Source organism: Struthio camelus, chromosome 2, assembly GCF_040807025.1.
Source record: "Struthio camelus isolate bStrCam1 chromosome 2, bStrCam1.hap1, whole genome shotgun sequence".
Classification (NCBI taxonomy): Eukaryota; Metazoa; Chordata; class Aves; order Struthioniformes; family Struthionidae; genus Struthio; species Struthio camelus.
In genome coordinates this window covers 9,736,619-9,759,262 of record NC_090943.1, presented here as the reverse complement: position 1 = coordinate 9,759,262, position 22,644 = coordinate 9,736,619, and the positions used below count along the sequence as shown (strand labels likewise).

General features: G+C 43.9%; 1 protein-coding gene across 1 annotated transcript; it reads right to left on the bottom strand.

The window, feature by feature from the left end:
- Positions 1 to 399: 399 nt before the first annotated feature.
- Positions 400 to 4,021, bottom strand: HTR5A (5-hydroxytryptamine receptor 5A). The gene is made up of 2 exons (XM_009682278.2): positions 3,037 to 4,021; positions 400 to 2,070 (listed from the first exon to the last, which is right to left on the bottom strand). The coding sequence occupies exons 1-2, from the start codon at positions 3,775 to 3,777 to the stop codon at positions 1,738 to 1,740; spliced, it is 1,074 nt and encodes a 357-aa protein (XP_009680573.2). The 5' UTR covers positions 3,778 to 4,021; the 3' UTR covers positions 400 to 1,737.
- Positions 4,022 to 22,644: the final 18,623 nt, after the last annotated feature.

The following is a 22,644-nucleotide window of genomic DNA, read 5'->3' as shown; positions in this document are numbered from 1 at the left end:
GGACTAATCCTACCCACCACCAGGGAGCTTTCTAGTGATTTATAGATGTTTTTTCCCTTTTAGCTCTGCTATTTTATATCTGACATGAAATCACGTCACTCCAGTTCCCCTCTTGCCTTTTTTCCCATCATTTCAGTTCCAGCCTGATTTCAGGGGTGCCCTTTAAAAATTGATAGTTAAAACTAATGCTTTTCTTTTTCTGAAGGCCTGTCATTCTTCCAGTGACGCAGCATAAAGTGTATAATTCTAATTCTAGGAGTGAAATGTTAACCACTGTAATTACGTTGGCAACATGGAAAGACAGGGAGGCAACTAGCAATAACCAGCAGGCAGGACTGGAGCTTATGGGAAGGAGAAGAGAGGGAGACGAGGGCAAAGACGAATTAAGTCTGGTCTTTGCAGTAAATTATTTCTGTGGATTTATTATGCTTCCAATATCAAACTGTTGGTCATTAACTGCACTTTTCTTGCAAACCAGTGCTCATCGAAACTAAGAAGGCTCTCTCTTGTGACTTTAGCAAGACCTGGATCACATTCATATGTAGTCAAAACCCGCTCCTCAGTGATATGCAATCTGAAATACACCCCTTGCATCTCCCAGCAACCACAAGAAATCAGCCCCACAACTGCTCAAAATACTCAGTAATAACGGATAATAATGTTCTTCTGAGAAATTAAATAGAAGCCCAATTTATAATGCTACTCAGCATTTATACCAGCGTTCCACCTTCCTGCTACATAATAAACGTTTACTAATTAACCCTCACAAAGCCTCAGCAAGGTAGATCTCTTCGCACCACTGATTCTGTTTTATAAATGGGAAGATGACGATACAAGATAGGTCTTTGAAGCTGTTCTAGAATATTCCATGTTCTAGAACGATCTCTTTTGTGAAACACAGACACAAAGTTTCATATTGACAGCTAAGGAGCACCTGAATATTTCTGAACTCAGAAAGTAAAGGTCTGAGGCAGATGCTTACACTTGGCAGTCAGGGAATGAGTGGGGGATTTCCCACGCATTCTTGCTCATTCTAGTGTATACCATGCATTAAGCTTCCACAAGAAATAATTTCTTAAAAGCTTGCTACATGGAATCCAATAGCAAAAAGCACAATCCATTGTTGATAAAGGGTATGAGAAACGGCTTTTTCATTTGGAGTTTGCTTTTGACCCTTACTGAGGGTTTCATGCACCCAATGCAAATACTTGACAATCTCTACCTGTGAAAGACAAGAAAAAACAGTCTTCTCAACCAAATTAGAAAATACCTAGTTTCATATACAATCACAAAACATCCCAGGACATTAAAGGGTCCCAACTTTACACATGGGACAAAGGTGATTAATATTCTGAGAGACCAGGCAGCAGTGGATCAATCCGGAGTTTCAAATATGACTCTTTTCCACAAGACTCCTCTGCCTCATTACTGCCACCAAACGTTCCAAGAATGTCACTATGAGGGTGGGAGGACAGCAGTCGGGGACCGGAACAAGAATGCTTCATTGCTGGCCAGAGAAACCCTTGCATGCTGTTTGCAGGAAAAATAGCAACCAACTTAGAAGCTGGGACAGAGAGTCTGCGTAGGAACTGAGACCATTGCTGGGTCTGTGATATGACCCATAGGTATAAAGCTTTAGCATCATCTGTGGCTTTGAACTTCCTCAAGAGTTTGGTAAGATTCATTAAGTGTTGAAATCAGCCTCCTGGGGAAGTGGGAAAGCTTCTCTTTTCCTGCTCAGTGCTGCCTAAAGAACAGGTTTCTGAAGGCATTGTTGTAGTTTTTGTTGAAAGCAGTGTAGATCAGTGGATTAAAAAAGGAATTTGAATAGCCTAGCCATAGAAAAATACTCTTCCAAATGGGTGGAATGTCGCATGAGCAGAGAGGGTTGATGAGCTCTGTGATGAAGAAGGGGATCCAGCAGAGCACGAAGACCCCAATGAGAATGCCCACCATGAGGGCAGCTTTCTTCTCCTTCTGCTCTCTCCACGTGTCTCCGTCTGTCTGGAATGTAACGGTAGCATGACGGACATTGAAGACCATCTGTGGCTGTTGGGCAGCTTCCTTTACCTGCCAAACACAAACACAAGTTGCAGCATATGTGCTTCAGTCATCTGATCCCACAGAGAAAGTACACAACCAAATTATGTAAGTGATAACCAGAGTTTGTGGGGAAATGTGGGCCACCTACATTAGGCTCTGATTGAGGGGAGATTGGTTGTACGCCCTAATTCTCGGCAACAGAACTACTTTTAAGTGAGGCTAGAACTAAAGGCAGCAGTGAAATCTGTGCACGTAGAACTGCTCACAATGCATCACAATAAGAGTATTTACGATTTACAATCGGATCAGTAGAACAGGCACACACCCATATGCCACGCGCAAAAGTGTTACTTTCTCTGTACATGGGGAGATTAAGAATCCTTAATACAAAAACGGAAAAAAAGAGCACTAAACATACATTACCTCCAGAAATCCTTACATTGCACATATCCCATACTTGAGGATAAGTTGACCCCATCTAGCCATGATTAGGAAGGACTTACAAGGACGTTTTGCATGCGTCTTTTTTGTGGGCATAACTCACTACCTCCCCCCAAAACACAGCTACTTTCCAGATTATCTTTCATAGTTTAGATGGGATCCCATCCATCCACACCCCCACACACCTCGCCGAAGGAGAAACGGTGACCCCTTACTCACGTTAGTGAGCACTGATTCAGCGTTCCACAGGGCGACTTCGGTGAGTCACTGCACACCCACGTGGAGCCGAGACTCTCAGTCTGGCCCAAAGTTGCATAGCTACACCTTGCATGCAGGCAGCTTTCCCGACGAGGGCTCGGAAGGAGTCAAAAGACCGGGCTTGCAAGCTGTGGAATAAACTTTCCTCTGAAAGCCTTTAGTATCTGCATGGCTTTGGTGTGTTGCTGTTTATTTGCACACTTTAAGTTTTCCCACTACTGTGGGGTCTTGGCAGCTGGGAGCTCTTTTGCTACCAGCAGTTATTTAGAGCAAACCCCAACCACGATGACCTACCTCTAGGGCTTCTGGGGTAATGGGGGTGATGGAGTTGCTCTTCCGAGATCCAATGCGAAACTTGGCTGCTTTGTAGATCTTCCAGTACACAAAGAGCACCACGCACAGGGGCAGGTAGAAGGCGCCGAAGGTGGAGAAGATGGTGTAGGATGGCTCCTGGCTGACTTGGCACTCCTCACTGTCCGCTGAGTAAGTCTCCCCCCAGCCAAAGAGCAGTGGGGCCAAGGAAATGAAGGCAGAAAGGGCCCAGGTGAGGGCGATCATTATGTTGGAGATGCGGCGCCGGGTGCGGAGCGTGTACTCCAGGTGGCGGGTGATGGACCAGTAGCGGTCCAGGGCGATGGCCGTGACGTTCCAGATGCTAGCAGTGCAGCACAGCACGTCGAAGGAGATCCACATCTGGCACAGCAACCGGCCCAGCCGCCACCGCCGCCCCGACAACTCATGCACCAAGCTCAGGGGCATGACGAGGGCCGCCACCATCACGTCGGAGACCGCCATGGAGGCCACCAGGTTGTGGGGCACCCGGTGGAAAGTACGCACCCGGAGGATGGTGGCCAAGACCAGCCCGTTCCAGAGGAAGGTGGCCACCACCAGCATGACCAGGAGGGTGAGGATGAGCACGCTGAACACGGAGAGCTGTGCCCGGCCGCCGCCGTCCAGGCCCGCGGTGGCCCCGCTCCGGTTGCCGGCGGTCGGCGTCGGGGCTGCGAAGCAGCTGAGGTTGAGCGGCCGGTCCATGCCGCGGCGGCATGGAGGGCACCGGGGCTGGGGGCGCCGGGGGTAGGGGGAGGTCGGCGCTGCGCCCAGCGGGGGAGAGAGGGGCGCCGCGGCTAGCGCGGGCGCGGAAACCCCCGGGCTGCCGCCAGCGGCGGCGGCGGCGGCTCCGTGCTCCCCGCCGGGGTCTTCATCTCCGCGAGGAAGAGCCCTGCGGCAGCGGCGGAGCTGGCGGAGCGCCCCCGGCCCGGCGTGCCTGCCCCGCCGGCGGCGCGGAGCGGCACCGCTGCCCCGCCCGGCTCCGGCTCCGGCTCCGCGGGCGCGGGGCGGGGCGCGGCGGCGCGGCGCGGCGGGGCGGTGCTGCCCGCGGCCGCGGCGGCGGAGCGGACGCCCCTTCGGAGGAGCGGCGGCGGCGGCGGCGGCGGCGGGGCCGGGGCGGGCAGGTGAGTTGCCGGCGGCGGGGGGCGGATCGGCGCGCGGGGCGCAGGCGGCGGCGGGGCGCAGGCTGGGGGCTGCCGGCGCCCTGCTTAGTCATGTCAGCGGGCAGCGGGTCTCGGCCGGCGAGGCGAGGCTGGGCTGGGAGCGGGGGCGCCGCGCTGGAGGCGGCGAGCGCCGTTGCGGAAGGCAGCGCTCTGGCTTTGTCTGGGCCGGCTTACCGGCCCCGGCTTGCTGTTCGCCGTCGTGGCCGGTTCTGCAGCAAAGGCGAAAAGTTAACGTCAACGGAAAATTGCCCCCGGCTGCTTCTAAAAACGTATTTGCGAGCTGCCGTGAAAATTTCGAGGCGCCCCTGTGCTAGAGTATGTATCTGGCAAACGGTAGTCTCCGTGTTAGGCTGTGCGTGTCTGCGATGTGGCGGGGGGGTTATTTCTCTGAGAACTTCCACTTTTACATTTCCTAACTTGTTAGCAGCTAGCCGGCCTTTTGTTAAAAATAGTCTATCTTTTGGCTATTGTTATTAATTCCTGCTTGAGCATTTTGCCTGCTTCTTTAATCATGCTACTTGTGGTTAGAAGTAGGATCATGGGCCTCGCAGTGGAAGGCAAAATATAAACCCACTGAGCCGCTTTACACATGAACCAGCGCTGTGCAAGGATGCAAGCCTGGTCCAGCCTGCAAGCCTTGCAGCGGCGTTCCCGCAAGGCTGTACCTGCGCTGGCATCCAGCTTCTCCTGATGGTCCCGTGCTACTGTGTCTGAAGAGCTTTCGGATGTCACCTGGAGTGAGCGCATGACTGCGAGGAGCCGGCAGTGGCTCCCACAACGCTCAGTCTGCAACATAGGTCAGCTCCGGGTGGGAGAAAGGGAGGAAGTGCATAAATATTAAGAAAAGGTGATGAGGACATTTGCTGGTGTAATGCACTTTCAGAGAGTTGCAGAACATACAAATGAAGCAGATATGCTGGGGAGTAGCAGATGCATCCTGCACTCCTGGTACTATGGAGGGTAAAACCAAATGGCAGCTTTCTAGAGTTTCTTTTAAATCCGTCTGAACTTCTTAATAACAAACAACAAAGTAGCTACTAGCATGGACTAATTAAAGGAGATGTTGGATAGTACTGCTGCTTGCTTCTCCATGCTACCAAGCGAAACACAAGGGAGCATACACAAAAAAAGGTGTAGGAGTTTTTGTCAGTGGGGGGAGTTGGCCCCATACTGTCGCTTTTTGGCTATGTCTACTAGTAAACTAAACAGAGCCAGGGCACAGGTTCTGCTGCATATCTCCCCCTGATTTAGCCCATTCCTTGGCACTGCTTTGGCCCTTGCCAGCTAGCAGCCTTGCAGGCATTCCCTGGGCATGGTATGGGCCCAGAGCGGTGCTCACTAAAACTCAGGAACAAGGCCTGCCTGTTTTGGTGGGAAGAGAATTCACCCATATAGACTCCTGCTGTTTGTTCACCCATATAGATTCTGTGGTGTTTGTCCTCAGCGCCAGAGAGCAGGACCTGGTCCACTGAATTTACTAGAAAAGATGGAGCCTTTGAGACCGAAACATAATTTCGGAAGCGTACTGTCATCTTTTTAGGGTGAGATCATTATTTTATCATTTATACACATGAGTACTTACAATTTTTGAATGGGAAGTCTTTTCAGTTACAACTCAAAGGACAAATGGGTTTTGCATGCTTTCATAAAGCTGACTGATTTAAAATTCCTGGTCTGTAAGGTGCCAGACATCCTTGATTATCATTCAATTGATCAAAACACTTAGCAATTGCTAGGACTGAGGGTTTTTTGCTGTGTGGGCCCTTCCTGGAGAGTCATGTGAAGCCCAGAATTAACAGAATTAGCCACAGACTATGGAATATGTGCTTCTAGGAAGATATTAGTTCTTTTGCTTTAGGAACAAGCACAACAAAATACTTTTAAAGAAATAGGAATAAATCTGAAGAAGCAAAACTCGATTAGGATATAATTAAAATTTATTCATATTTTCATTAACTTACTTATTGGATTTCTGGAAATTTATATCAGCAGATCCTGGAGTTGAATGGCTCGGTTGAGTACTAATTGGAAATAGAAAATGTTAGCAAATACCTACATAGCACCCCAGTACAAGATGTTGACAAAGATGATTAGGGGACTGGAGCACGTGGCATAAAAAAAGAAGCTGAGAGAACTGGGCTTTTCAATCTTAAGAAAAAGCTAAGGGGGAAATCTTATTGCTGTCTTCAGCTACCTAATGGGAGGGTGTAGAGAAGGTGGAGGCAAACTCTTCGTAGAGGTGCATAGTGACAGGACAAGCTGGATGAGGGAGGACAAAGTAGATGAGGGGAGAGCAGTGGATGTTGTCTCCCTGGACTTCAGCAAGGCTTTGGACACTGTCTCCCATCACATCCTCATAGGTCAACTCAGGAAGTGGGGGCTAGATGAGTGGCCGGTGAGGTGGATTGAGAACTGGCTGGATGGCAGGGCTCAGAGGGTTGTGGTCAGCGGCACAGAGTCTAGTTGGAGGCCTGTAGCTAGCAGTGTCCCCCAGAGCGTCAATACTGGGTCCAAGCCTGTTCAACTTATTCATCAATGACCAGGAGGAAGGCACAGAGTGCACCCTCAGCAAGTTTGCTGATGATACTAAACTAGGAGGAGTGGCTGATACCCCAGAGAGCTATGCTGCCATTCAGAGGGACCTGGACAGGCTGGAGAGATGGGCAGCGAGGAGCATCATTAAGTTCAACAAAGGAAGTGCAGGGTCCTGCACCTAGGCAGGAATAACTCCCTGCACCAATATAGGCTGGGGGTTGACCTACTGGAAAGCAGCTCTGCCGAGAAGGACCTGGGAGTGCTGGTGGACAACAAGTTAAGCATGAGCCAGCAATGTGCCCTTGGGGCCAAGGGTATCCTGGGGGGCATTAGGCAGAGTGTTGCCAGCACATTGAGGAAGGTGATCCTCCTGCTCTGCTCAGCCCTGGTGAGGCCACATCTGGAGTGCTGTGTCCAATTCTGGGCTCCCCAGTAGACGAGAGACATAGCACTACTGGAGAGAGTCCAGCGAGTGGCCACTAAGGCAATTAAGGGACTAGAGCATCTCTTATGTAAGAGAAAAGGCTAAGAGAGCTGGGCCTGTTCAGTCTGGAGAAGAGAAGACTGAGGAGGGATCTGATCAATGTGTATAAGTACCTGAAGGTAGGGTGTCAAGAAGATGGGGCCAGACTCTTCTCTCTGGTGCCCAGTGATAGGACGAGAGACAACAGGTGTAAACTGAAACACAGGCAGCTCTGTCTGAACCTGAGGAAAAACTTCTTTCCTGTGAGGGTCACCTAGAGCATTGGAACAGGTCTCCCAGAGAGGCTGTGGAGTCTCCATCCATGGAGATGTTCCATAGCCGTCCGGACATGGTCCTGGGCAACATGCTCTAGGTGACGCTGCTTGAGCAGGGGGGTTGGACTAGATGATCACCCGAGGTCCCTTCCAACCTCAACCATTCTGTGACTCTGTGAAGCTGCAATGTACACAGTGAGAGGGGTCAACCACTGAAACAGGCGCCCGGAGAAGCTGTGAAATCTCCATCATTGAGGCTATTCAAATTTCAGCCTGACAAGACTGAGAGCAGCCTGAACTAACTTTGAAGCTGGCCCTTCTTTAAGTGGGCTTGGACTAGATGGCCTTCAGATGTCCCTCCCAACCTAAATCATACTGCGATTCTGTGTTTCTATAATCTTTAAGTAAGCTCTTTGAATGTACCAGCTCTTTGTATTTTGGAGATGGCCAAATGTTGTTACTGTGAAGGACAAAACCCTGTTTATGCTATGCACATCAGTAAGCCCATTGATTTCATCAGGACTGTTGATATTTATAAAGCAAGCAAAAGGTTGGAATTGGTAGCAATTTGCTGGTGGTTATGGAATGACTGCACCTATGAAGCTCTCTGAGGAAAGGATCTACATTACAAAGTCAGGATTATCCCACATCCTTACTGAAGGTGCCAGAGGCATTAAAAGTGACACCACCTTCCTCGATTTAGCAGGGTTCCTTCCAACAGAGAGCATTAAATGCTGCTCCTTACTAAGTACCATTTACTGGAGGTACCTTTCTATTCCAAACAACCTTGTATTACTAAGTATCGTTTAGTGGAGACACCTTTCTAATCAAAATATCCCTAAGTAGCTGGTCGCTGGAGGCTGGGAGGGAATTCGCCAGACAAAATCACTGCAGTGCCTCTTCCTGTTTTCACCTCCAGGTAATGCCTATAGCTTACTGATGGGGACAGTGCTGAATGGACTTTTAATGTGAATCAGTATGCAGATCTTTTGTACTCCTTCAGGTATAACTGGCAGAAAGGTGTAAGGAGATAGCTAAAGAGATGTTTTTGCTAAGCATACGTAGTCAATAAAAGAGAATTAAGTCTACAGGGTAGGGAGAGCTGCCAGGTTAAATGGGTATTAAAGGAACACACAAGTTCACTATATATATACAGCAACACAGAAAGCTCTGCTCGGTTGCCAGCCGGACTGCTCAGCAGGTGTTTATCCTATCAATGCAATTACTAAAACTCAGGTAATCACCACTTAAATTTCATATTACATTCATCAACTCCAGCTCCTGCTTTTTACATCCAGACATGCTTTTTGAACACGCTTGCACACTACCAGCTCCTTTCCTATTACAACAAATTGTTCAAATACAGACACGCTTGAAACACACAGCAGAACGAATTGTGAGGTTGTTCTCACATCCTCTGAGGCCATCTACACATCTGATTCTTACTCTCTTCTCTCCAAGAAAAAAACAAGACAGGCAATACCTGCATTGTGGCTGATTCTCACAATGCCCCACTTGCGGCTTGGTTTGAATTTCAGTGTCCTGTGGTTTTAGAAATGTAACTCTGGGAGGGGAAAGCAGGAATGCTAGACCTCCATTTTCATCGACATGTAACCGTTTTAAAGAAGCTTTAATCTCTTCATCTAATTAATTTTATAAAACATTTCTCAGGTCTGGGATGGTATCTCCAGTTGGGAAGAAGATTGGGTGATTCTCTCCTCAGTGGAATAGTCCATGAATTAGAGCATTTACGTGGGGCATAGGAAATCAAATTTCAAAGCATCCCAGCTCAAGCTATATGCGTGAATCATGATGTCCCACGTGCCGTATGAGTGTCTTACTTGCCAAGTGGCTGGCTATTCTGAATAGCTCTCTCTCAGGTCTCTTCTATTGAAGCTGCTTAATAATTGCATATTTACTAGAGCATGGACTTAGCCTAGAGTATCTAACAGCTCAATCAAGTGCCACAGCAACAGAAAGATGGAGTCAGTCCTTCTCTCCCAGCAACTTATAATTGTGTACTGCAAAATGGAGCAAATCCTTCTGACTGAGAAGCAGAGACTGATCCTGCCCTTTGGTAGCAGGACACGCAGCAGGACTGTGGGATTATGCCAGGGCAGGAACAAGGAAGACCTGAGTGCTCCATATCCCCAGTGAGTGCCCTCACAACTGACCCATTTGCCAAACTCTGCGCTCTCTTGCTCTGGATACTTTGAAATTAAACTTTGAAATGTCTCTCTGTTTGCCCTGAAATGGAGAAAAAAAAAAAAATTGAAATCCTGTTGTCATTTTATTTGTATGGCAGGAAAAACATTTGTCATCCAGCTTCTAATGCCACGTCTAATTGGGTTTAGGGCATGCAAGTCTTCCTTTAGGAATTGTCACCGTGTATCGATTCAGTGACATAACTAAAGTATTGCTTAATTTCTGCAGTGGAAACAAGGTAGAACAAGAACAAGAAGCTGTTTAACAGAGCAGCCTCTTTGCATAGCCTTGCCCAGAGCACAGTCCTCTCTTGTGTAGACTCCCTAGTAAGTCTCTTTCCTCACAGTCCTTGCGTCTCTTGAATTTGGCCACAATTTATTACACAGCCAACCTAAAGGCAGGATGGGTTGCCAAATAGCACCTTACATTATTGTGCGTGTCTCAGTAAATGGACTGTCAGGAGTGTTTGTCTATCTTCCTGCTTAATGTGAATTAACTCCTGCGGGAATTAACCTGCAGTTTTTGCATAGCAAAAAACACATTCATGATCAAAGGAACAGATGGAACATAACTTCATAAAGTATTACCAGCAAGTCCCACATCATTCACTGCTGCAGTTAAAGTTGCACTCTGTATAAATAAATGAAATATAAATTATTTTATAATCTCTTTCATACCTTAAGGGACACCATTAATCATCTGTGTAATTCCAGGAGAGTCAGCAGAGTTGTGCTAGGCATCATATTAGCTTTTAGTCAAAGGTTTTATGCAGTGAGTAGTAATGCAATAACTTGGAACCTGCCTCGGGCGTACTGCCCTCATAAGGCCGCCACAGTTTTAATTTATTATTCTGGTGGCAGCAAATACTTAACACACATATCCACCTGCAGCTGTAATCTTTATCTGTGGTCAGTCCCTGAAAAGCGTGCCTTCCATTACTCTGATGAACTTAGTCTCTGCAGGCTGTTGCAGATCACAATGGAAAAGTATCCATATTTCTGATCTTTGAAAAAGTTAAAACGTTTCAAAATATATTGTGCTTCTAGGAATACATAGTCTCCTGCAGTTCTGTCAATCTTCTAGAATAGCAGGCGTGTACAAAAAATAATAAGAAACTGTGTATGGAAAAGTAGGTAACTCCAACTTAATACATAAGCTTTGGCAATCAAAGCTGCCAATGCAAACTATCAGGAATCTGCCAGGGAGACAGATGGCATGATGACAGAAAATGGATGGATCTCTAAAACTCAATTATCATTTCAGTTCAGACCCTTTTTCCTTATGCCAAATTGTGGAAGAGATTTGTTTATCTTGAGCTTTACGCATTTTGGCAGACAATTTGCATAGGTGTGAAGCTATAGGAAAGATTGTGATAGCGTTAGGCTGAACACAGGCTTTTTTTGTTGTGCGGTGTTTTCCTGGCTACCATTCTGCTTCATTGCAGGTTGCAGTTTTCTGAACCTTTATTTACGTAAAACCTTTCATAGTCTGGGTATGTTCTTTCAGAACTCGGGGGGAAAAAAGGTTTTAAGGTCCATTTACCTGAATAAGGACAGAAATCACTCTAAATAGTTTCCCATTCAACAGTTTGTCAGCTTTTTTTCCTACACCTCCTTCCTTCCCACTCGGTATCCTCCTGGCTCTCCAAATATATTCTGTGGACTTCTAAAGCTAGGGAGGTACTTCTCAGGGTAATTAGCAGAGTGTTCCCTGGGAAGACGAGGTATTGCAGGGATTAGTATGGGGGATGTAGCTAGGAGATGTCTGGGACACAGTCAGGGTCAAGGGATGGGGTAAAAGTGGGAAAGCCCTGTCAGAGGAGGGGAAGGCAGGGCAGAAAGCAGGAGCAGAAGGAGCTCAAGGTCTCCAAGAGCCATAGACCCGAGCTGCTGTCTTTCAGCTTCTTGAGTAAAGCTGCAGAATGGGAGAAAATCGCAGTGCCGAGAGGGAGCAGTTTGGCACAAAGTGCCTTGTGGCATCTATGGGCTGTGTTACATACCCTGCCCGCTCCCATCCTGCTCCCTGTGGCTCCCTGGCCATAGGTTCACCATGCCCATGTCAACTAGGGGCCTTCCTCAATTTGAATAACTTATCCCCAAGCCACAGTTAGGGTTCAAGACTGGTTTTGTTATCGTAACAAAGCAGCAATGCCAGCACAAATGAAACCACCGATGTCAGCTGCATAGAGATGATCTCTTCAGTGGGAGATTCTTTTCTCTTCTTCTGCCCCAATAGCCTGATTTTGTTATGTGCTTTCTCCTTCCCTGGAGGTTTCTGCAACAGCTACAGACACATCACTACAGTGTACCTGCCAATGAAAGGTTGGCATAGTCGATTGCACAGCTTTCTCAGCTAGGGTTTTGCTGATGAGTGAGCGTAGCAGATCCATATTCGCAAGCTGTTTCCTTCCAGCTGTGGAATGTTTTCTTCCTTCCTTAGTTATTAGGCAGACCTGTCCCTGCCTCCTAGGCTGTGCAGATCAGCAAAACCACTGTTCATTTAAGTAACGTGAAATTCTCGGTATTTTCAAGCCATGCAACATGGCAGGCTTTCCACCAGCATAAATCTCAGTAGAGAATACGGGAAAGCTATGGGTTTTTATTAATTTTTTTTAATTTCAGCTCCATTTTGTTATTCAAGCAACTGAGAGCCTCATACAGATGAGAGGAATTATTTAAAAGCTAGAATAAATCCAATAGTAGGATAGGACCTTTTTTTTTTTTTTTTTTTTGCTACAGAAATGAGTCCACTCACATACCTTTGCAAAAAAAGGGCTTGCAAATATCTCCTGTAGGCTGGCAGAAAGCTTGCCTCTTGATCACAGGCGAAAGACAGCAGACTCACTCCCAGCTATTTGAATAGGGACAACAGTTTTTAAAGGACCCAAAACATCCTTTCTGTCATAGAATTTGACAGGATTGTGTTAAAAATATTTTATTTTGGTTCCTTCTGCTTCAGCAGGCACCTGAAAAGCAGTGTCTTCTTGTTACATCTATAAAATTCTCTGAACCTATGGGATGAAAGAGTTGTGTAAATGTGTGTCTCTATTTTCGGGAGGATTTTTATCAATAGTGTCATTATTTTTGACAACCAGTATTAACTACTTTGACAGCAAAATGTTGTCAGACTTTTTTTTTTTTAATTGTCTAGCAAAGCATTTTATTATAAAATAGCTGTTTTTTTTTCTGCCTACTCCTACAGTCAGGGTTGGTATATCATAACTCAGAAGTGGCCAACCTGAGCTGCAGCAGTTCACTAGCGGCTCCTGCTCAGCTCCAGCCTGGGGGATGGCGTGTGACAGTGGCAATGTGCATGTGCAAAAGCCAGTGGGGGAAAACCACCTTGGCAAAGGCAGCTGCGGCCAGCATCTCTGAGCTACCTTTGGATATGGTCATCAGACTCCAAGGGAGCTGCTGGCACTGCTGCCTGTGACTTTCCCCTTCTTTTTTGGAGCTTCTCGCCCGTCCATGTTTCTTTCAGTGCCTCCAGGTAGACGGAACGTGTCTTGTAGTTCTTATCCCTATGGAGATTTCAGTATGCGACTTGAAAGCCAAGAGATCTGGCTGGCCTTGTTAAAGCTGGTGGCTTCCTAAGTCCGCTGAAGGCATGCTTTTCCTGCCTCTACTTACCACATGCCACAGGTCCCTCTTCTGTGGTTACCTTTACTTTGAGGTTTAGCTGCAGCACAGTGGGTCTGAACTCAGCTGCTAAATGAGCCGAAAAGGTGACTTCCCTATCAGTATTTCATGAATAAAATTAGGCAAAATCTTCCACTTTGATACCACTGAATTCTTTGAGGGTCTCTTCTGAGCATACTTCATGCTTCCATTAAAAAAAGATATTATCCATCTGCACTTTAAAAGCTGGCTCTTGTCGAAACAAAGAAATCTGGCTATGTTTTTTAGAGGGACTCCTCATCTGACCTGATGCATCTTCAGAGCTTCCTGGGGAGACCGTGTCCTTCTTCCTCTGCACACTTCAATAGATGTTAATGCTTCTCTTTTCTTCTATGCTTTATTGAGCACTAAAATCGTTAACATGGTCTTTTAAAACATCACCACTATCAGCTGACTTGGCAGTAGGGTTATGAATGCCATTTTGTAATCACAGCCAATCACTGAATAGAAAAATGGCAAAAAAAACCACTTAGCATTTTGAGGCTTTAAAGCCCTTCACCCATACACCCATGCAATAAATATCTCATATCCCCCAGCTTTGACTCCTAGCACTATATTCAGTTTTGCAGAATTGCCCACATACACGTGCTCCCCATCGTTCCTGTTTTGGCTGCACTGCAGCAAATCTGGCCGCAGGTCGTCCTTCTTCTGCCACTGGTCTCTCTGCGGCATGGCCCAGAGCTTGATGGAGTCCATAAGCGGACTAGGGCTTGACATGGCTGTGAGGAAGAGGCACAAAGACACGTGGTCCCTGCCACAGTGTGTGTTCTCCCTTTTTAGGAGACTTTCTTGCAGCCTTTCTGGATTTATGAGAGCTGTGGCTCTAAGGAACCATCCCGATGTTCTTGCCCCAGATAATCCCTCCTGCCCAGTGCGGGCCATGCCCATTAAATGCACCAGCTTAATGACGACAGAGTTACAAAAGGCCATAGGATGGGTTGCGGAGAACCTTAAGGAGTTCATTAAGGTGCATACAGCAAACAATTCCTGATACACATCCAGCTGGAATATTTTACACAGGTGAGGTTTAGAGTGAAGGCTTGGATTGTGTAAACAGAGTTAACCATCAATATGTCTAGTTTTATTATAAAAATTTATGGCAGCTGTTTGCTAAGGTAGATAAGGAAATAGATTTCCTTAAGCAATCTCTGGATCTGGATGCATCCCTTCCATTCGTTTCAGGGAGGATTATTATTTTAAAATGTAGTAAGATATTTTTATATAACTAAAATGTGTAAAACATAGGTATCTCAAATCTCTGGACTGCTTAGGATATCTCAGGAAGACATCCCTATCTGAATCAAGCTTTCTCTTCTTTATCTGAGTAATTATATTCTTATATCCTTTTATATCCTTCATCCTTTTAGAGTGAAGAGAGAAGAGGGTGAGTTTTTGCTCTGTAAAAGCAAGAACCAGGATAGGAATATGCACACAAAACCAGTCAGAGTATGATAACCCTTTGATATGCAACAACTGGATTGTCTATGATTATAATTATAGTTAATAGTATATATTATATATATTAATAATATATATAAAATAAAATAAAATATATATATAATATAATTATAATTATTGTCTATAAATGTCTCAGAGTGTAGGAGAGCCATGTGGTAGCTGGGCGCTTTCAGAGGAGAGAGGATCATCGTGTATCCTGTGATATATCTACATATGTGCATGGATTAGATCTCAGTATGGTGATTTTATCATTTAATTGTTATACACATTGTATAAATCATAAATTATAAGCACATATATGTAAAGCATAAGATGTGTAGAGTGCTACAACTAGATGATGTCTATGTTAGCAATTGGATGATATTCAGTGGATCACTTTTCGCATGGACTTATTTCAAGAACGTATTCAAGACAGCGTGTTTAACTTTAATTATCAACATAAGCAGGGTTTAACTGTATGCTTAAAGCTAGGAATGTGATTTTGGAACATCTTTAAATCAGAGACAAAGCCTGGTAAAATTGTCACAGAATATAGGAGGCAAATATACTGTAGAGAAATGTAACTATGGAAATCTCCCTTCGCTTTTAGGAAAAAAAGAGTAGAAATGTATCCAATTCTCTGAGTATGAGTGCAAGCAACACCAAGGAAAATAGCGTACTACACATTTTGAATTAGTTAAATCAATTGACATGATCTAGCCACAGAGAAAAAAACTGTAATTGTGACTGTGAGCAGCAGAATTGTTCTGCCTAATAGTTAAACATCGGTAAGTATCAGTATGTCTAGTGAAATGCAGATCTCATTATCTGTTTGTTATATGCGTCATGAGATAACCGTTCAAGTTGAAAAGTATAAAAATTTGATTTAATTCACTGACATTTTGGATACAGCAGGGTCAGGCTGGCCTTATAACAAATAACAGCTTGGGGCAAATGGAAAGGAGTGTAATTGAAGATAAGGCTTTAGCAACATGAGTGGGAAATGTAATAGAGTTCAAGGATACGTTAAACCAATGTATTCCGGCCTTCACACTGTAATCACCTACCTGTGCCATAAGGCAAACAGCAAATGTAATTGACACCCTGAAGGAAGATCATTGCAGCTGTGGTACTTTCTGCCTCATGCCACAACTTCTTCCCTTTGCAACACCGAGAATTCAGACTTGGCAAGTCCCGGGACCCCGAGGCTGCTCTAGTTCATATAGAAAACTCAGCAAGCTCCAAATAAACACAACATTTTTATTTACTGGCTTCTTTACAGGTTAAACATTTATCTGTGGGTGTCTACCTCAGTGTCACAGATTAAAAATGACCAACATTGCCATAAATATATTACCTTTAGCTCATATCTCCGTCAAAACCCTTAGTCAAGAAGGAGAAAGATGGTCCTTGAAGCACATTTGAGAGCTAAGAAATTCAGGCTCTGGCATGCCAAAACCAGAAGGAAGTCCCAAAATAAAAAAGCAGCAGCTTCTCATTAGTCTGGTGTCCTAGGGAGGTTCAACGTGGTCACATTTTCTTCTAAGTGGTATGACAAGTTGTCCCTTTTCCCCAATTTTGGGGCAGTTTCGACCACGTCTGATTGTATTGTAGAGACATCAGGAATATTATAGAGGTGAAAGACCTTATTAGGCACTAAAGGAGAGCCATACTGTGAACTTAATCCTTATTTATCCTTAGCCAGTTCACAGAGGAACTGGACCTTGAGACAAAAATCGATTGTAGGTATTCTCGGTTCAGAGAACTATTTGTTCATACTAGGGAGCTTCAGCGTATTACAGAGCATATCTTTCAAGTAGCCAGAACATTTAGGGCTTTATAGAATCTTTATTTCCCCGTAAGCCTCCTGGGAGCAAAACAGAGAGTTAGAGCCAGGACTGGCCTGAAAGGATAAACAGTACAGCAGCACTAGTGCTGTGCATAGCTCTAATGAGTGAAATCTTGACGGTGAGACCTGTTTCCTTGGACCTCAACTCCTGGTTTGTACCAAGTAGTTGAGAGCATTAAAACAGAATTAGTTAGATACCTAATCAATAATTCTAATTTTTTGAATTGAGGAGTGGGAGACAATTAGGGACTTAAGTAGCAAATGAATTACTTCATTATGTTTTCTGCTTGGCATACTAAAAAGGCAGAGAGTTCTAGATATCAGTCTCTAATTAATTAAGCTATCTAAAAGGTCATGTTAAAATTATTGATCAACTAAGGGCAGCAGTGGATTCTTCATCTCTTGATGTCTTCAGATCACGATTCAGTATCTTTCAGGAAGTTATACTTTAACAGCATCTCAAGAGACTCAGTTCAGAGCAAGAGTATTTTGGATGAAATTTAAGGGCTGACCAGAAGATCTACAGGTCTCTTTTGGCCTGCAGACTATGTGGATGGGTAATTCTGTTCTAACCAGAATACCATCAGAACATAATTTTCAAGACTGTTGGTGTAAGTTCTTAATTCCATTTGAAAATATACAGGAGAAGGGAAAATCAGGTTCCTTCCACAGATAAAGAAAGTGATAGGCCAACCCAGCAACATTAACTACTTGTTTGTATAGTACAGCAAGACTGCAACCACAAATATATGGCGTATGCGATCATCTACTCTGTTTATAACGTATTATAGGCAGATAAATAGGTATACCTTTGTGTGTATGCTTAAGCACATTTAGGCACCTGTGTCTTTCAGCCACCCAGAAAATTCTGCTTTATGTTTCAGCATTTATGAAGGCCAGAAGGTAGAAATGTGCTTCAAGATCAAGATTCTCTCGTTTTTAGAGAGAAACGATGTAGGAATAGATTCTGCTACCTGTAACACATATAAAAAGTTAATCTAAGTGAGCCTTGCCTAGACTCCATACATTGGAGGAATTGCACCGAAGATGATGGAGTTGTGGTGAATTTACACTAGTAGATGTCAGCCAGGGAAAGCTTCCTGGCAGAAATATTTTTCATTGGTTTTAGCACCAGCATTAAGACCCTATGTACGGGTTACGTGTGAATTTCTCTGGTAGCGCAGGCTGCCAGAAAGGCTTATGTAACGGCTGCCTGCTGTCTCCCACTCCATGAACCCTGGGTCACTGCACGCATTGTGCCAGCATCAGGAGGTTGAATGAGCCAGGGAAATGACCTACTGGAAAATAACCATTTTTGGTAGGCTGTTTTCAGCAAGATCAGCGCAGGTCACCATCAAGGCATGGAAACTTGTGTCAGTACAATGCAGAAAAAGAGGCAGAAATGAGTAACCAAGACCAAAGAAGGTCTTGGGGCTGTGTAAATCAACCCACGTGAACTTTCAGGTAGGAGGACCTAAGCTAGCTGCGGTCAGCCCCCCTTCCAGCCCCACCAGCACAGGCTTCTCCCTCATGCCACTTCAGGCCTCACATAAATCCAGGGTGAATCAAGGAACTAAACCAGCAGAGGAACAGTTTTCTGCCAATTTGGCTCACTGTTAGTTAGATGAGAGTCACAGCCCATTCACAGCCCATTCCAGAGAAGCAACAGGAGTCTGGCAAAAAAGCGTGCCATGGAAAGCAGGGAGCAAAACTGCCCCTTTTCAGAGCACCGGTAATCGAGTAGAGCACCATAGCTGTAATGTAATACCACATCTGCAGGCAAATGTCTTCTATCCTTCCTCTTTTGCATGAGTAAACCAAACATTTAGCTTTCTGGACAACAGATAGAGAGAAAGTGATGCAATATAAATGTTTTATCAGCATGAATTTAGGATTTTCACTTTACTCACAAATGCAAAGCCATAAACGAATAATGGTCATCATGTCAAGTAAGTCATCAGATTCACTTTTCATATTCTGTAACAACACAGAACAATGTGCATGAGTCTTTTCCATACTCTGGAATTCCACCAACTTCAATTACATTTTTTGTATTTATGCATGAATAATGTAAAAATAAATACAAGTGTTAGCATCATTTGAATCACAATAAAGACTTGGCATAAACAATGCCCAGTTTGCTTCCTTCTGGAGAAACTCATTTCAGTAACTCCAGGTTTCATTAACTTTTTCAGGTCTGCATGAATGAAAGCCCAAGCTTAAAGGAAAAATTACATTTTCATTGTTTGGCTGATACTAGTTTATCCAGATGCAAAGCCTGTAAATGATAGAGATCTTGACCCAACAACAAAGAAGGGGTGTAGGGATAATTACCTGCCACTTATCACATTCTTTCTAAAACCTTACATAATATACAGAAATCCTCAGGTACAGTAGTAGGAGCAGAAGCAAAGGTTTCTACTGTGATGAGAAGAGTGGAGCCTGTAAATTATGGCATGACATTGTATTTGTAGCAAATGATCTGTTCGACTTCCAGTCTTCTTTCCTGGTGCATTACAATCAGGTGCAGAACTCATTAAGAAAATAATATGACTTAATTATTTTATATATATGTATATGTATATGCATATGCATATGCATATATATATATGTATATATAAAAATACATACAGAGAGGGTTTTTGTTAGTCTGAGGGAAAGATGGAAAGAATCAGCCTCACTTAGAGCATATTAGATTTAGGATGGGTACTAAGGAAGGCTTCCTAACCATAGGGAGGTTTCACAACACTAGAGCAAGGTATCATGAAAGTTGTGTAGCCCTTATCACTAGACGTTTTAAAGGAGAGGGATTAACTAGAAGTTCATCACCCACTTTCCCTATCCGTGCAGTTTGCTCCTTTTGGCCCTGTGTTTGAAGATTCTGTAATTTTGAAGAGCCCTGCACCATTCTGCATACTCAATTCTGTTTATTACCTAAAATCTACTTTACAGCCCTCCCAGTAGACCTCAGGCAAGCCCTGCAATAGCATGACAGTGTTACACTTGTTGGAGAAGAAACAAAAATTCCCACAGCTTGTTTTGATCTTAGAGTAGGCGTGGCTTTAGACAAGTGTAACTAGTGCAATTACGCTGCAGACCATCCTTCTAGCATTGCTATATTTTGATAAAGGCATACCCAGCTGTAGCTTCGGGCTTTTTGTCTATCCTTGCAATGTGACAAACAACATTTCACTGACCTTTCCCTGTGGGCTAACATGCCAGACACATTCCTTACCAGGTAAGAGAAAAAAGTATATCACCTCCTTGAATACTAAATCTCACTTCTGAGAAAAAATGCCCATCTATTAGATGTGTTAATGAAAGCATTCTCACCCCCACCCATTCATGCACTGTTATAGTAAAGGTATGCATTGTTAGCTAACATTTGCAAATCATTTGGTAGGTATTATATTCAAAAAGAAAAGTGTCAAACAAATGCCAAGGCATTCTCAGTGCAGCTCTGGAACTGGAAGAGAATTGAAAATGGAAACATCAGTTCCAAATGAGCCTTTTAGGATTCAGTGTTGCGGTACAGATAAAAAGAAAGTTTTTAATTATAAATCCTGTTTGCCTTTGCAAGTAGTCCCACTGAAGGAAACAGAAAATACACATAGACATTCCCGGCTGAAGTCTTCTATATATGTTTTGCATATTTTGGTTCAGATTACAAAATCAGATTTTTATTCACAATAAGAAATTGGTATGGTGATAACATAGGAAGCCTCTCTTCTGTGATTCTCAACAACTTTCCAGACACATTGAAACAAACTTCATCTTTCTGCAAAAAAATAGGGTATGTTGTGAAGATATATTTTATTGGAAAAATAACACCAAGAGAGCCAGCTGCTACCATATGAGTATGAATTTTTAACAGAGGGCCAGAAAAAACTTCTGCTCACTGGAGTAAAACAAATATACACTTTAATTTAAACTCTGAATTTAATTAACTGCAAGGAAAAAAAATCAAACTGTTGTTTTCTCACAATCAGTTATGCCTAAATAGGATACTGTAGATGCACATGAATTTTTCATATAATCATTTCTGCTCACAAATAAGGCATTTATGTAAGCAAAGACTAATTGTCTGCACAAATCTTGTCAACTCAGTGCACTTTCATAACGTGCAAGTGGTGCCCATTGCAAAGTAAACATCAGTTTGCAGTTTTTTACAAACACGACCATAAACTTCTATGTACTGAACTCTAATAGTTAAGATACATCACATACTGTGTTTGGTGTGTCTGTAGTACAGATAACGTGCTGTTCAGATCAGCATGGACTATGGAGATGTATACAATCTCTATACAGTCTATTCACTTGGGTAACTAAGCCCAGAAATGAGCTCATATTTAGGCATAACTGATCTCTGGGAATGGTTGCACCCATGCAATTACGTTGTTGCGGCTGTTTCCGAGCAAAGACTCAACTTAAAGAAAGAGTCCAATCTTGGGTGTTTTTTGTGCAGATGACAGTTCTGCCATGTGCTTAGCATCTCCACTAGAGCTAGGTCCCTCTGAACTAGTCTTGTCTTTGTGTGTCGTGCTCAGACCTGTGTGCATCCAACAGTCACTTGGCTTGACAGAGAAGCACACCACCATGTGCCTGAGCATCCCGTATAATGTGATGGGTACAGGTCCAGGGATGTGACCCCGTTTTCCCTGTTTGCAGGGAAAGCCTGCAAACTTGCATGAAAGAGAAGGCAAAGAAGCATGTGCCATCAGAAAAAACAGCAGCTACACCTGCGGCTGTAGGCACAATGAATATGTATTAAGGCCAGATGTAGGTTCTGCACCTTGCTATGACTAAACAGGGGGACCAGCCCACTGCTTTGACTGCATTCCGTGTGCTGACCTGCTAGCCGAATCTAGAATTAAGTTATGGTAGATACAGGGGATATTTTCCATGTTCAGTAACAAGCTTTTCCAATCTAGTTTTCTGTTCTTATGGATCATAAACTAGATCACGCACACACAATGCAGAAATTGGAATTATTCATTTTTGTTAGAAGTAGTCTAATTACTAGAAATTAAATAACTTGTTGACAGATGACTCATTACATATATATACAGAAGTAAAAGATGGGTTCATTAATTTAATTACTCTGCATATTTAGAAGCTAACTGCAGGGAAGAATTATACGTGTTTAGCTATGCGAGTAGTATATGCTCCTGTGAGTGGTCATCTTGAAGCCAACAAAAATGTGGAAAAAACACGAGATACTTATATGTAAGAAGATTAATATCACTGCTGATAACCCAACAGCCACTCTAAGTGATGAAAAGTCCAAAATTCAGATATACGAAACTACTTCTCAGGGGCCACTAAACCTTTTAGGTGTCTAAAAGTCTACCAGGAAAGCTTTCTGTATGCGTGTTTCTGTGCGTTGTCTCATGGTACGTGCAGCAATGCACATGCTTTGACTGTGCTGCACAGCTAGTTGCCTACCTGACAGCTACTTGAGCTCAGAGAAGGCAGTGACAAGCAAATTGAGAGCAGTAATTTTTAAACCACTCCAGCCTTTTGCAAAGCAAATGCACGTCCAAAGCGCACAGGCACTGCCTCACTGAGACTGCACTATCTAAGTCTTTCTTTTTGACCCAGTCCCTAATCCATCCTCAGTAGAAGTAGATATAATCTGACCTACAACTTCACAGGACCGAGTCCTACGTTTGAATTAAGAATCTGGGCAAGAGGTTGAACTATCAGAATGAAACATGAAGCTAGTTTTGTCGAACAATTTCCAAGTCTTTAATAGCTTTGGCAGAAATATTGATACCAAATAAACCTACAGCAAAACAAAATAACTGTCTGGGTGGAGGTAGGTAGAAATGACCTTTTTGTTATTAAAGTGATTTTGAGGGAAGTAGGAGGAATGTGTAAAGTTTAGTTAGTGAAAGAAGGATGGCAGAAGTTCTTAGAGAAGTATATTTTTAACAGTGCAATTTGATTTGTTCATTAGCTTCTGCTG